This window comes from Anolis sagrei, chromosome 3, assembly GCF_037176765.1.
Source record: "Anolis sagrei isolate rAnoSag1 chromosome 3, rAnoSag1.mat, whole genome shotgun sequence".
Taxonomy (NCBI): Eukaryota; Metazoa; Chordata; class Lepidosauria; order Squamata; family Dactyloidae; genus Anolis; species Anolis sagrei.
In genome coordinates, this window is record NC_090023.1 from 172,098,223 (window position 1) to 172,112,991 (window position 14,769).

At 43.3% G+C, this 14,769-nt stretch overlaps 1 protein-coding gene across 1 annotated transcript in view; it reads left to right on the top strand.

The window, feature by feature from the left end:
- Window positions 1-14,769, top strand: part of COL13A1 (collagen type XIII alpha 1 chain) — a 219,722-nt gene that overhangs the window by 120,878 nt on the left and 84,075 nt on the right. Inside the window, exons 18-20 of the mRNA XM_067465689.1 lie at window positions 6,460-6,504; window positions 10,994-11,020; window positions 14,075-14,137. Coding sequence (XP_067321790.1) covers window positions 6,460-6,504; window positions 10,994-11,020; window positions 14,075-14,137 — 135 coding nt within the window. The remainder of the gene's footprint in view (window positions 1-6,459; window positions 6,505-10,993; window positions 11,021-14,074; window positions 14,138-14,769) is intronic.

Genomic DNA, 14,769 nt, shown 5'->3' on the forward strand with positions numbered 1-14,769 from the left:
ACAGTATTTTGCCCCCCCCCCCCCCCAACCAATCACTGATATATATTTTCTGTTTGCCGTGGGAGTTCTGTGTGCCATATTTGATTCAATTCCATCACTGGTGGAGTTCAGAATGCTCTTTGATTGTAGGTGAACTATACATCCCAGTAACTACAACTCGCATATGTCAAGGTCTATTTTCCCCCAAGAGCGCCTCAAGAGCGCCCCTGGGCAAAATCAACTGTACTGCAAAGGCTTACTTTGCGTAATGACTTGAGCCGCCCCTGCCCTCATCATCTGTTGTTCATTATCTGACAGTAATGCGCAATGTCCCTTGCAAATCTTGTGCTACAAATGTGCTACTTCTAATTTTTTAAAGAAAGAAATCACTTCGAAAATCCCTTAGAAAGACTTTTCAAAAACAAATGTTTTGAAGAATCAACTAACCATTATTTCTTAGGGGGAGATCATGAAACAGAATAATATCCTAAAGTTGCCTTAATACATACAAGTAGCATACAAGTAGCAATGTTGCCCCATTACAAAAAAATGTAACAAGTAATGGCTTTCCTTCTACCTCGCTAGTTCCACCTGCTTTTTCCTTCCAAAGTTCCAGATGAGTTTTCCATCTTGTTAGAAAACGACTTACTTACTTACTTACTTACTTACTTACTTAGGCGATCCCTCGTTGGACGAGTAAGATGGTCTTCCATGATGGGTTTCCTTGTGGATTCGTAGGTGGCTGTGGAGCACTATTCTTGACCCACATCTTCTCCCACAGTGAAGGCATTGGTTTCCAGGTGGAAGGCAGTCCCGGTCGGGGTTGGCTTGACGCGCCTTCCTCCTGGCACGTTTCTCTCTTTCACCCTCCACTCGTGCCTCCTCGAATTCTGCAGCACTGCTGGTCACAGCTGAGCTCCAGCTGGAGCGCTCAAGGGCCAGGGCTTTCCAGTTCTCAGTGTCCATACCAGAGATTTTAAGGTTGGCTTTGAGCCCATCTTTAAATCTCTTTTCCTGTCCACCAACATTCCATTTTCCATTCTTGAGTTCGGAGTAGAGCAACTGCTTTGGGAGATGGTGGTCGGGCATCCGGACAACGTGGCTGGCCCAGCGGAGTTGATGGCAGAGGACCATCGCTTCAATGCTGGTGGTCTTTGCTTCTTCCAGCACGCTGACGTTTGTTGGTTTGTCTTCCCAAGAGATTTGCAGGATTTTCCGGAGGCAGCGCTGATAGTTAGAAAACTATGTTGGTTTAGAGAGGCTGCAGAGAATAAACAGCAGTCAGATTAAGGAGCCCCCAGTGACGCAGTAGGTTAAAGTGCTGAGCTGCTGAACTTGCTGACCGAAAGGTCACAGGTTCGAATTCAGGGACCTCACTACCTGCATAGAAACAGACTTCACTACCTCTGAGGATGCTTGCCATAGATGCAGGCGAAACATCAGGAGAAATGCCTCTAGAACATGGCCCTATAGCCCGAAAAAACCCACAAGAACCTAGTGATTCCAGCCATGAAAGCCTTCGACAATACATTGAACAACCTGGCAAAATGGCACTAACTAAAAGAATCCCACACCTTGTGTGACTATGGAGCAGAACAGACAACTCCACATCTGTATGCTTGTCCACTGTGCCCTGCCTCATGTATAGAGGAAGAGTTGTTGGAGGCTACAGACAATGCCATTGCTGTTGCCCGTTTTTGATCAAAGAATATTTAGTCGCCTGCGCTCCTTAAATTTTTTTAATCAGTTTTATACAGAAATAAATAAATAAAAATTCTGTGGAATCCCGGGATCTGTAGTTTGTTGGGACCCCTGAGTACTCTGACTGAAGAAATAAATATCTCACAAAACTACACATCCAAGAATTCCATAGCATTGCACCATGGCAATTTATATGTTGTCATGCTGCTATAATTCTGCAATGCAGATCCCACCCATGTGACATGTATCCCTACCTAAATATGCATATAGCTATGGAGGGAAATTTGATAATTGTTAAAAAGTAATAGAATTACCATACAGCATATTCTAGCATTGTCCACACCTACCTAGCCATCACCTGCTGTTTTCATCTGTGTTTTATGCAGCCAAACAAAAGGCATTGGATATTAGCTATCTATCAGAGATGAAAGCAATGACTCATAAGAGTTTTATACTCTTAGCAGTGGCTTGTTAAGCTTCAGATATATATGCTTTTTGATCCAAGGTATCCGGTTGGTAGTAATCAGAAGGAGGTGTCATATTTCACAGTTAAGGTCCATAAAACCGGTCTGCTGAAAGGGAATATCAACAGGACACTCTCCTGGTGGCCACCTACTGTCCTCTTGACTGAGTTTTGAACTAAGGTCATGGACTGCCCCCTGGCGGATGATTGGAACATATCAGATTCACATTAGTAAAGAAGCTATTTTTCTAGTTTTATATCTAATTTGATGTGTTTTAGTTATTTTAAAAACTTTTTGCTCTGTCTTTGTATTGCTGAAAGATACATGATCCCTCTTGCTGAGATTCTTAGTCAGTTTTATATTACTTGCCTTCATTATTCCCATTGCAATTGAATTCTATTTTAATGTATTGTCGAAGGCTTGCATGGCCGGAATCACTGGGTTGTTGTAGGTTTTTTCGGGCTGTATGGCCATCGTCTAGAGCAGTGGTTCTCAACCTGGGGGTCGGGACCCCTTGGGGGCGGGTCGTGAAGGGGTGTCAGAGGGGTCATCAAAGACCATCAGAAAACACATATTTTCTGTTGGTCATGGGGGTTCTGTGTGGAAAGTTTAGGCCAATTCTATCGTTGGTGGGGCTCAGAATTCCCTTTGATTGTAGTTGAACTATAAATCCCAGCAACTACAACTCCCAAATGACAAGGTCTATTTCCCCCAATCTCCACCAGTGTTCACATCTGGGCATATTGAGTATTCATGATAAGTTTGGTCCAGATCCATCATTGTTTGAGTCCACAGTGCTCTCTGGATGTAGGTGAACTACAACTCCAAAACTCAAGGTCAATGTCCACCAATGTCTAGTATTTTCTGTTGGTCATTTATTTATTTATTTATTTATTTATTTACTGTGCTTATAGACCGCCGTTCTCAGCCCTTGGGCGACTCACGGCGGTGTACAACATGTAAAATAAGGTGCAATTACAACATATACTAACATCAATTAGCAATATCAAAAACATTATCAAACAACAACATCAATATCAATAATACAATTACAACAAGTCATTCGCGACGTCTCATCGTTGAACCACAATCCAAATATCGTTATCCGTGTTCCGTTCCTATCGTCATTGCCAATTTTTTGCAGCACTTATTCAAACGCCTTCTCGAACAACCACATCTTGAGTCTCTTGCGGAATGTCATAAGGGAGGGTGCCAGTCTGATGTCCACAGGAAGGGTGTTCCACAGCCGAGGGGCCACCACCGAGAAGGCCCTGTCTCTCGTCCCCGCCAGGCGTGCCTGTGAGGCAGGCAGGATCGAGAGAAGGGCCTCCCCGGACGCTCTCAAAGTCCTCGTGGGCTCATAGGCCGAGATGCGGTCAGAAAGGTATTTTGGGCCGGAACCGTTTAGGGCTTTGTAGGCCAACACCAGCACCTTGAATTGGGCCCGGTAGCAGATCGGCAGCCAGTGGAGCTGGTACAACAAGGGCGTTGTATGCTCCCTGCGTCCCGCTCCTGTTAGTAATATGGCTGCCGCGCGCTGGACCAGCTGGAGCTTCCGGGCCGTCTTCAAGGGCAGCCCCACGTAGAGAGCGTTGCAGTAGTCAAGGCGGGATGTGACCAGAGCGTGTACTACCGTGGCCAAGTCAGACTTCCCGAGGTACGGGCGCAGCTGGCGCACGAGCCTGAGCTGTGCAAATGCTCCCCTGGTCATCATTGAGACCTGGGGCTCCAGGCTCAACGATGAGTCCAGGATCACACCCAAGCTGCGAACCTGCGCCTTCAAGGGGAGTGCGACCCCATCCAGCACAGGCTGTAACCCTATACCCTGTTCGGCCTTGCGACTGACCAGGAGTACCTCTGTCTTGTCTGGATTCAATTTCAACTCAACTCATGGGAGTTCTGTGTGCCACGTTGGTGGTGGAGTTCAGAGTGCTCTTTGATTGTAGGTGAACCCTAATATATTCCAGCAACTACAACTCCTACATGATAAAATCAATCTCCCTCAACCCCACCAGTATTCAAATTTGGGTGTATTGGGTATTTGTGTCAAATTTGGTCCAGTGCATGAAAATACATCCTGCATATCAGATATTTACATTAGAATTCATAACAGTAGCAAATTACAGTTATGAAGTAGCAACAAAAAGAATGTTATGGTTGTGGGTCACCACAACATAAGGAACTGTATTAAGGGGTCGTGACATTAGGAAGGTTGAGAAACACTGGTCTAGAGGCATTCTCTCCTGACGTTTCGCCTGCATCTATGGCAAGCATCCTCAGAGGTAGTGAGGTCTGTTGGAACTAGGAAAAAGGGTTTATATATCTGTGGAATGACCCGGTGAGACAAAGGACTCTTTTCTGCTGGAGCTAGGTGTGAAGGTTTCAACCTTCACACCTACATTTCAACCTTCACACCATACAGTGGGCTGACTGTGCCTGGAGCAAACTTTTGTTGAGAGGTAATTAGATGTCCCTGCCTGCTTCCTCTCTGTTGTTGTGCTGTTGCAATTTTAGAGTTTTTTAATTGTTGTTGTTCATTCGTTCAGTCGTCTCCGACTCTTCGTGACCTCATGGACCAGCCCACGCCAGAGCTCCCTGTCGGCCGTCACCACCCCCAGCTCCTTCAAGGTCAGTCCAGTCACTTCAAGGATGCCATCCATCCATCTTGCCCTTAGTCGGCCCCTCTTCCTTTTGCCTTCCACTTTCCCCAGCATAATTGTCTTCTCTAGGCCTTGCTGTCTCCTCATGATGTGGCCAAAGGACTTCAACTTTGTCTCTAGTATCCTTCCTTCCAGTGAGCAGCCGGGCTTTATTTCCTGGAGGATGGACTGGTTGGATCTTCTCGCAGTCCAAGGCACTCTCAGAACTTTCCTCCAACACCACAGCTCAAAAGCACCGATCTTCCTTCGCTCAGCCTTCCCTAAGGTCCAGCTCTCACATCCGTAGGTTACTACAGGGAATACCATGGAGAGTTTTTTTTACTACTGGTAGCCAGATTTTGTTCATTTTCATGGTTTCCTCCTTTCTGTTGACATTGTCCACATGCTTGTGTATTTCAATGGCTTCTCCGTGTAGTCTGACATGGTGGTTGTTGGAGTGATCCAGCATTTCTGTGTTCTCAAATAATATTCTGTGTCCAGGTTGGTTCATCAGGTGCTCTGCTATGGCTGATTTCTCTGGTTGAGGTAGTCTGCAGTGCCTTTCATGTTCCTTGATTCGTGTTTGGGCAATGCTGCGTTTGGTGGTCCCTATGTAGACTTGTCCACAGCTGCATGGTACACGGTAGACTCCTGCAGAAGTGAGAGGATCCCTCTTGTCCTTTGTTGAACGTAGCATTTGTTGGATTTTCTTGGTGGGTCTGTAGGTGGTTTGTATGTTGTGTTTCCTCATCAGCTTCCCTATGCGGTCAGTGGTTCCCTTGATGTATGGCAAGAACACTTTTCCTCTGGGTGGATCTTCGTCTTCATCTTCATCTTGACCTCTTGTGGCTTGTTCTCGGTCTTGCAGCTCTTCTGATGTCTGAGGTGGAGTATCCATTTACCTGGAGAGCCCAGTTGAGGTGGTTCAGTTCATCTTGGAGGAGGTGTGGTTCGCAGATTCTTTTTGCATGGTTTGTCAAGGCTTTAATGGTGCTTTTCTGACTTGGGTGATGGTTGGAGTTTTTATGTAGATATCTATCTGTGTGTGGGGGTTTTCTGTAAACGGTGTGACCCAATTGTTGATCTGGTTTGCGGATGACTAGGTTATCTAGAAAAGGCAGTCTTCTTTCATTTTCTTTTTCCATGGTGAATTGGATGTTTGGGTGGATGCTGTTAAGATGGTCCAGGAACCTGTTGAGTTCTTCTCCTCCATGGCTCCAAACGGTGAAAGTGTCATCCACATATCTGAAGCATATAGTGTGCTTTTTGGTTGCGGTTTCCAGGGCTTGTTTTTAAAAGTGTTCCATGTAGAAGTTAGGTATGACCGGGCTGAGAGGGCTCCCCATAGCTACTCCATCTTTTTGTTCATAGAACTCATTGTCCCACTGAAAGTAGCTGGTGGTGAGGCAATGGTGAAACACATCCGCTTCACACCTCTCTTTGTTTGAATTAGTTTGTGTGCCCATCTTGGTTATGGTCTTCTGGGAACCTCTGGTTGATAAGTGCCATAAGTTTACATAAATTGCCCAAATTTTCAGCTACTAATTAATCTGAGATCTTACGGAACATAAGTTTCCATTGATTTAGTGATCACCAACCCAGTTTGTATAGAGGATCTACTGTCTTTTGCCCCCATTCTTTCTTCTTCACCTTCTTTATTTTGTTTTCCTCTCCAGGGGGAGAGGGGCATGCCAGGTCTACCAGGAAAGCAAGGAGTTCAGGTATTCTGCAAGGAATGGAGTTGTACCTATCCAGCTACCCTTACCCATACCTCTCAACTGTCCCTCTGAGTTTTACAGATTGCACTAGTTTAGTGTTTCTTAACATTCTCTTTCGTATTCTCAGATGTAATTCTTTTCTTACAAAACACAAAGCACAAATTATCAAAGAGAAAAACAAGGAAGAAATATTTTTACTGAAAAAATGGCATGCCTGATCCTAAATTTATTTATTTTTTAAGGTGGGTGGAAAGCAACATTTGTACTCATAAGATGGTAAAAGGAATTACTATGTGACCAGTAGAGCCAACCACACTTGATGGGTATATACTCGGAAAGAAAGTGAAATCAGATAGTAATGTGTGCTTAGATTTAAATCCATGACTGCGCTTAAGGTCATATTGGTGGCACTAAACTGCTTATTTTAGGACCAACTTTTTTAAAAAAAACCTCAATACTTAAAAGGACTGGCATGCCATCTCTTCAATGAAACTTAACCCGCAATATATATTTATCTGCATCATGTCTTTAGCCATGGCTACTAAACAATACTCACATCTGATGCATTTCCGAATGTTTCTTTCACTTATTATTACACAAAATCCCTTATCTCCATCTTCTGTCCTTGTGTTTTTTAGCTTTGTCCCTGATTTCTGTTTCAGAAAGTTGAGAGGTATGAACCTTCTCCCTCTTCTTCCATTCACATCCGCTTCACACCTCTCTTTGTTTGAATTAGTTTGTGTGCCCATCTTGGTTATGGTCTGATTTCTTCCTCCAAGTAGTGTCTTTGTTACTCATCTATTGCATTAAAATTCTGCAAATACGTGTCTTCCATTTCTAACACTTCATCTTTCCATCTTCTCCAATTCTCTCCCTAGGACTTGCTCTTATAATCAGATACTAATCCTACAGATACTAAATTAGTTACTAATACATATATAAGCCTCCGGTGGCGCAGTGGGTTAAAGCACTGAGCTGCTGAGCTTGTTGACTGAAAGGTCGCAGGTTTGAATCCGGGGAACAGCGTGAGCTTCCGCTGTTAGCCCCAGCTTCTGCCAACCTAGCAGTTCGAAAACATGCAAATGTGAGGAGATCAATAGGTACCGTTCCGGCGGGAAGGTAATGGCACTCCATGCAGTCATGCTGGCCACATGACCTAGGAGATGTCTATGGACAACACTAGCTCTTCAGCTCAGAAATGGAGATGAGCACCACCTCCCATAGTCAGACACAACTAGACTTAAAGTCAAGGGGAATGTGATGGCGCGAGTGGCACCACCTATATATAGAACTGTTAGTTGCAAGATTTAAACTGTTGTATCATGCTTAATCCTGCCTTTTTGCCCTGCCTATATATAGTTGGATTGATTGGTTGTTTATAGCTTTCAATCAGTGTTGTTTGCACCAGTTGAATTGCTTTCTCAGCTCAATTGTTTAGCTCCACCTCTTCCTGGAGGAGGGGAGTGCTTCCCTTTTCATTCCACCATCAGATTTTCTACCAGATGGATGTGAGTAAGAGACTTGGCTCTAAAAGCCCCTAATTAAGTTACCTCTCAGCCTCAATTCTGAGGTTCTTACCCTTGAGACTTATGCTTCATGTTCAGATCAACCTGAACGACTTTGGGAAGTCTCAAGCGTCTTCAAACATACTTTTGGCACCAGAGGAAGACTTTGTGTCTTCAAACATAGGCCATTTGGACTGGGGTTGTGGATTGCTCCAGCATTCACAGCCACTGAGAAAGAGGGACCTGGAAAAGCTTCCCAGCTGCAAAACTCCTTGGACCCAAGGCAACCAGAGACTGTAATGTATATTTTCCTTTACCCCTTTGAAACTTCCAGCTTATTGCCTTAAAGGAATAACTCTTTGTGAACAATTAAATCTATTTTGAGTTATCTACAGTGTGTTGGTCTTTGGGAGTTCCAGTTTTCCTAAAGGAGGACAAGAAGCAATCCCCTGGGGGAAAGATGTCACGTCCATGCCTCTTTCACTAAGAGTTATAGCCCCCAGGCGCGATGGCACAGGGAAACCCTTACCTTTACTATGCACCATTATAAACTCCTTTACCATATGATCATAATCTTTTAATTGAACACAGATGGTGTTTGGGGGATATAGACATAAAATTGGTAGTGAAAGCTTTAAAGTTTATAAAGCTGACTTCACAATCAAGTATAGTAACAAGGAAAACACTTTGGTAATTAAAAGGTTGGCAAGGAGGGACACTGGACATATCTATGAAATTTGCATGTTTTTGAACTGCTAGGTTGGAAGAAGCTGGGGCTAACAGTGGGAGCTCATGCCACTCCCTGGATTCATACTGATGACCTTTAGGTCAGCAAGTTCAGCAGCTCAAAAGTCTGTGCTATGAATCAATAAACCCCTTTTATAAGTTTATTCTGCATAGATTCATCTTCTGGTGATTAACATCTTAAGAGATGTTCAGTTATATTAGAGTTAAACTATTATTTTGATAGGTAGGCAATGGTTTCTATTAGATGCTTAGATTTAGGTCAATGGTCATGGCTGAATGTGATGAGTTGAATTCAAATAGAGAGCACACCAGCAACTATATGGCATCAGACCATTGTATAAATGTGGAGATTCCATTTTATTTTCTGGAATCAAAGGTTGTTTGTCCAGCTGCAGTTGAACAGAACTTGATGTTCATGAGCTACCTACAGAACTGTGTGCAACTTACTGAGCCTCTTTAAATCAAGCTTGGGCAATGTGCTGGATAATAGGAGTTGCAGTCCAACCATATCTGGAGGACTTTATGTTCCTCATCCCTATTCTAAACAGATTGAAATATATGTATTGTCGAAGGCTTTCATGGCCGGAATCACTGGGTTGTTGTGGGTTTTTTCGGGCTGTATGGCCATGGTCTAGAGGCATTCTCTCCTGACGTTTCGCCTGCATCTATGGCAAGCATCCCCAGAGGTAGTGAGGTCTGTTGGAACTAGGAAAAAGGGTTTCTATATCTGTGGAATGACCAGGGTGAGACAAAGGGCTCTTGTCTGCTGGAGCTAGGTGTGAATGTTTCAACTGACCACCTTGATTAGCATATAATGGCCTGACAGTGCCTAGAGCAAACTTTTGTTGAGAGGTGATTAGGTGTCCTTGTTTGTTTCCTCTCTGTTGTTGTGCTGTTGTAATTTTAGGGGTTTTTTTTAATACTGGTAGCCAGATTTTGTTCATTTTCATGGGTTCCTCCTTTCTGTTGACATGGTCCACATGCCTGTGTATTTCAGTGGCTTCTCTGTGTAGTCTGACATGGTGGTTGTGAGAGTGGTCCAGCATTTATGTGTTCTCAAATAAAATGCTGTGTCCAGGTTGGTTCCTCAGGTGCTCTGCTATGGCTGACTTCTCTGGTTGAAGTAGTCTGCAGTGCCTTTCATGTTCCTTGATTCGTGTTTGGGCAATGCTGCGTTTGGTGGTCCCTATGTAGACTTGTCCACAGCTGCATGGTACACGGTAGACTCCTGCAGAAGTGCAGGAAATCCTGCAGGAAATCCAACAAATGCTACGTTCAGCAAAAGACAAGAGGGATCCTCTCACTTGAGACACAGAAATGCTGGACCACTCTCAGGGGCGGCTCAACCATTACGCAAAGTAAGCATTTGCAGTATAGTTGATTTTGCCCAGGGGCGCTCTTGAGACGCTCTTGGGGGAAAATAGACCTTGACATATGCGAGTTGTAGTTACTGGGATGTATAGTTCACCTACAATCAAAGAGCATTCTGAACTCCACCAATGATGGAATTGAACCAAATATGGCACACAGAACTTCCATGACGAAAATATATATCAGTGATTGGTTGGGGGGGGGGGGGGGGGACGGACCAAAATACTGTTTGCTTACCATTGAAAATTACCTAGAGCCGCCTCTGACCACTCTCACAACCACCATGTCAGACTACACAGAGAAGCCATTTAAATACACAGGCATGTGGACAATGTCAACAGAACGGAGGAAACCATGAAAATGAACAAAATCTGGCTACCAGTATTAAAAAACTCTAAAATTACAACAGCACAACAACAGAGAGGAAACAAACAAGGACACCTAATCACCTCTAAACAAAAGTTTGCTCTAGGCACTGTCAGGCCATTATATGCTAATCAAGGTGGTCAGTTGAAACATTCACACCTAGCTCCAGCAGACAAGAGTCCTTTGTCTCACCCTGGTCATTCCACAGATATATAAACCCTTTTTACTAGTTCCAACAAACCTCACTACCTCTGAGGATGCTTGCCATAGATGCAGGCAAAACGTCAGGAGATAATGCCTCTAGAACATGGTCATATAGCCTGAAAAAACCTACAACAACCCAGATTTAAATATATATTCAGACAAAGTTAAAGTAGCATGAAGTCTTTTTGTAAAGAATGACCAACTCCTCTCTCTGCTAACATTAGTAGCAAAAGAGTCAACCTCTTCTCTTTTCTTGTCTGTGCCCCCCTCCCCCTTTTGTTTTGCTTTTCCAAATCCAGGGTGAAATAGGGATCCCAGGAGCAAAGGTATTGCACTTAAGCATGTGCTTGCCTGAAATCTGCTTTGTGTGTTTACTTTTCAAAAGATAGTTGTGTTATGATCAGTAGGTAAACAACTTGTTCTGTTGAATGTTCAGAACACATTGGCTTTGTTTACACAAGCTGTCCTCCATGTTCCCTTCTTCATTGGTTGTGTCCAATGGGTGGAAAAGAGGTAGATAGGGAGATCCTTCTTCTAACTATATTTTAAAAGTTATGACATTACTCATAATTTAGACTTTTGTTGCTTGTGCACTAGGATCCTTTAACATTGCCAAGATACTGTTTTCTTTCTACTTAACTAGAAGTGGAAATTGCATTTTCATTTCCATCTATATCAATGAAAATGTAATGTTCATTTATGGGATTGACAGAATTCAAAAACCAGTGTGCCAATTGACACCAAATTTGGACAGCATACACCTAACAACCCAATGTATGTCCTTCACTCAATTTTTTTTTATTTTGTCATTTGGGAGTTGTAGTTGCTGGGATTTATAGTTCATCTACAATCAAAGAGCATTCTGAACTCCACCAATTATGGCATTGAACCGAACAGGACTCCCATGATCAACAGAAAACACTAGAAGGGTTTGGTGGGCAATTACCTTGAATTTGGGAGTTGTAGTTCACCTACATCCAGAGAGCACTGTGGACTCAAACAATGATGGATCTGGACCAAACTTGGCATGAATACTCAATATGCCCAAATATGAACACAGATGGTATTTGGGGGAAATAGACCTTGGCATTTGGGAGTTGTAGTTACTGGGATTTATAGTTCACCTACAATCAAAGAGCATTCTGAAAGCCACCAATGAAAGAATTGGGGCAAACTTCCCAATGAGTGACTATCACTCATAAAAACACTGAAAAACACAGCAGAAGATACTTTAAAAGCCAACATACAAAAATACATTACAATGAATGCACAAAGCCAAATACATATATACACAAACACACATATACACAAATATATAGACACACATATACACATATATACATACACAAAACACATATACACAGACTGGGCCACAGAAACCAACATGGGCTCTTACTACCATACAGTTACTCTGGTGTTAGGCATTATTATTGAGTAATTAAGCAATTGCTTTTGGTATAAAGACTAAGGAAGCAATACTTACAATTTACAGCCATATTTTAAAAATCTGAAAATGGTAAACCTGCATATGTAGGCTCTAGTTATTATTGTGTTTGGATTCTTTTTTAAAATAAATAAATAAATGAATCTAAACATCTGCTTGTAATAACTTTAAAAGGGCTACAAGGTATTGAACTATTGTGCAAAGCACAATTTCGTTCTCTCTACCTTGTCACCTCGACAATCACGAGACTGCAACGCAACAGCATGAGCCCGCACTTGAACCATATGATAGTGTCCTCCAACATTAGCAAAATCATGTTCCCTAACAAGAACCCTCTTCTTCCTATTCTCTATTATTGGGTGTTTTAGGGCGGGGAACTAACCTATATATTCATGTATGTGTTTAGAAAAGTTAGTGAAAAAAATCAATCCAAAAAATCTGAGTCAGTTTACTGGTCAGTGTGAGTACTGCACCTTAACTCACAAAAGTTAAAAAGAAGTTCAAAAAAAGAATCATCCCCATCTCTGAGGCTGGATCTACATTGCCCTATATCCCAGAATTTGATCCCAGATTATCTCCTTATCCCAGATTATCTGGCAATGTAGACTCTTATAATCCAGTTCAAAACAGATAGTCTGAGATCAGAGCCTGGGATATGGGGCAGTGTAGTTCCAGACAGAGTGGTGAAAAGCAAGAATTTAGACCATCCTTAAAACTTAAAATAAAACACCAATCCCCTCTACTCTCTCTGCCATGTCACAATTTCTGGCCTTTTCTAAGACCAGGTTGGGGAAAGAGTGACAGCAGCCTGGGTCAGCTGATCACCGGAGTGGCATTAATGCTTTCTTCTACTCATGGAATGACCCTTGACTTATCCACAGATCATATAAAAATATATAAGGTTGACTCATATATTAGTGTAGGTGTCTACTATTGGTAGGTGGTAGGTGTCTACTAGGCTTGGTTGATCAAGAAAAAAATGGTTCTAAACTTGTTTCGTATATAGGGGGCGCTGGCGTTTCGATTTTTAAATTATTTCTCAAATTTTCTTGAAAAAAAGATCGGAAATATTCCAGCATGGCTCAAAAATCTGAATAGCTTTGTTTACTTCGTTAATGGAAGGTGCCCCTCCCCCCTGTTAGTTTAAAATCTCGCAGTTTCCCTGGCCTCCCTGGCGACAAGCGGTGATGCGGTTTCCCCCAGTGGCCGTCAAGAAGAGCTGGGCGTAGCAACGCCCACCTTGCCCTTCCGCATCGCCGCTTGTCACCAGGGAGGCCAGGGAAACTGTGAGATTGTAAATCTGGTGCAAACTTTACAATCTCACAGTTTCCCTGGCCTCCCTGGTGACAAGCAGCGATGCGGAAGAGCAAGGTGCGCGTGACTACGCCCAGCTCTTCCTGAAGGCCATGCCCCCAGTAGCCATCAAGAAGAGCTGGGCGTAGCCATGCCCACCTCATTCCCCTGCCATCCATCGCCCTTCGCAGACACCTAGGGAAGGGAAACTGCGAGATTTTAAAACTAATTAGTTTTAAAGGGGCATGGCCTTCAGGAAGAGCTGGGCATAGCCATGCCCACCTTGCCCTTCCGCATCGCCGCTTGTCGCCAGGGAGGCCAGGGAAACTGCGAGATTGTAAACCTTTACCAGACATCCGAAAATAATTCCGAAAAATGGGTAAATTGTGTCAATTCATAATTACTCCTCACACTATTCCAGCATGGCTCAAAATTGTTTCTAAAATCATTTAAATAAGAATTCATTCCGATTTTAGAAGCTTCCGAACCAGATCAACCAAGCCTAGTGTCTACTATTGTGGAAGTGAGTATTTTTCTACACTGGGAGCCATGCTTCAGATTTTGGTGATACTTTGCTTAAAAAGTACCAGTCGTATGAAATAAACATGATGCCCTGTCTCTCTTTCCTTTCTGGGGGCAAAAGGGAGAACGCGGAGTTGCTGGAAAGACAGGGCCCCCAGGTTTGCCAGGGAAAAGGGGGCAGAGGGTAGGACATGATCAAATGTGTGGGCTTGCTTTGTTGATCTGCATTTCCCAGTCCAACAACCCCATCCCTGATGAGATTGCTTTGAGCTGCATTTTCATGTTTGGGAAAGAATGCTTTTGTTACTGTATTTACACGTGTGCTGTGTGATTTTTTATAATTAGCACTGTTTTTTACATCTGTCTTTACCCTTGAAATGATAGGTATGGTGGGTTAGCCATAGGGTGCAGAAGGATGTTGGGCTATTTCTGAGTAAATACATAATTGTTTATTTTTAATTATGCAACTGCGGTTGTTGCTTGAAAATGGCAAAATCCATGCAAATAGTTGACAGTTCTTCTAACTGGAAAACTTAGCACTTCAGACCAGTTTAAATGTCCCTTCTGGAGATCAAATGGCTTTGATCCAGACTATCTGGCAAACCACATCTCCCTCTATAAGCCAACTTGGATACTGCGGTCATTGGAGGAGGTCCTCCTCTCAGTTCCACCCACGTCCCAAGCACGACTGGTGGGAACGAGAGAAAGGGCCTTCTCCATTGCTGCCCCCCAGCTCTGGAACTCCCTTCCTAAGGAGTTAAAGATGGTCCCCTTCCTCCCTGTAAGGGATCACGGGTTTAGAGTGCGGGGTCCCTT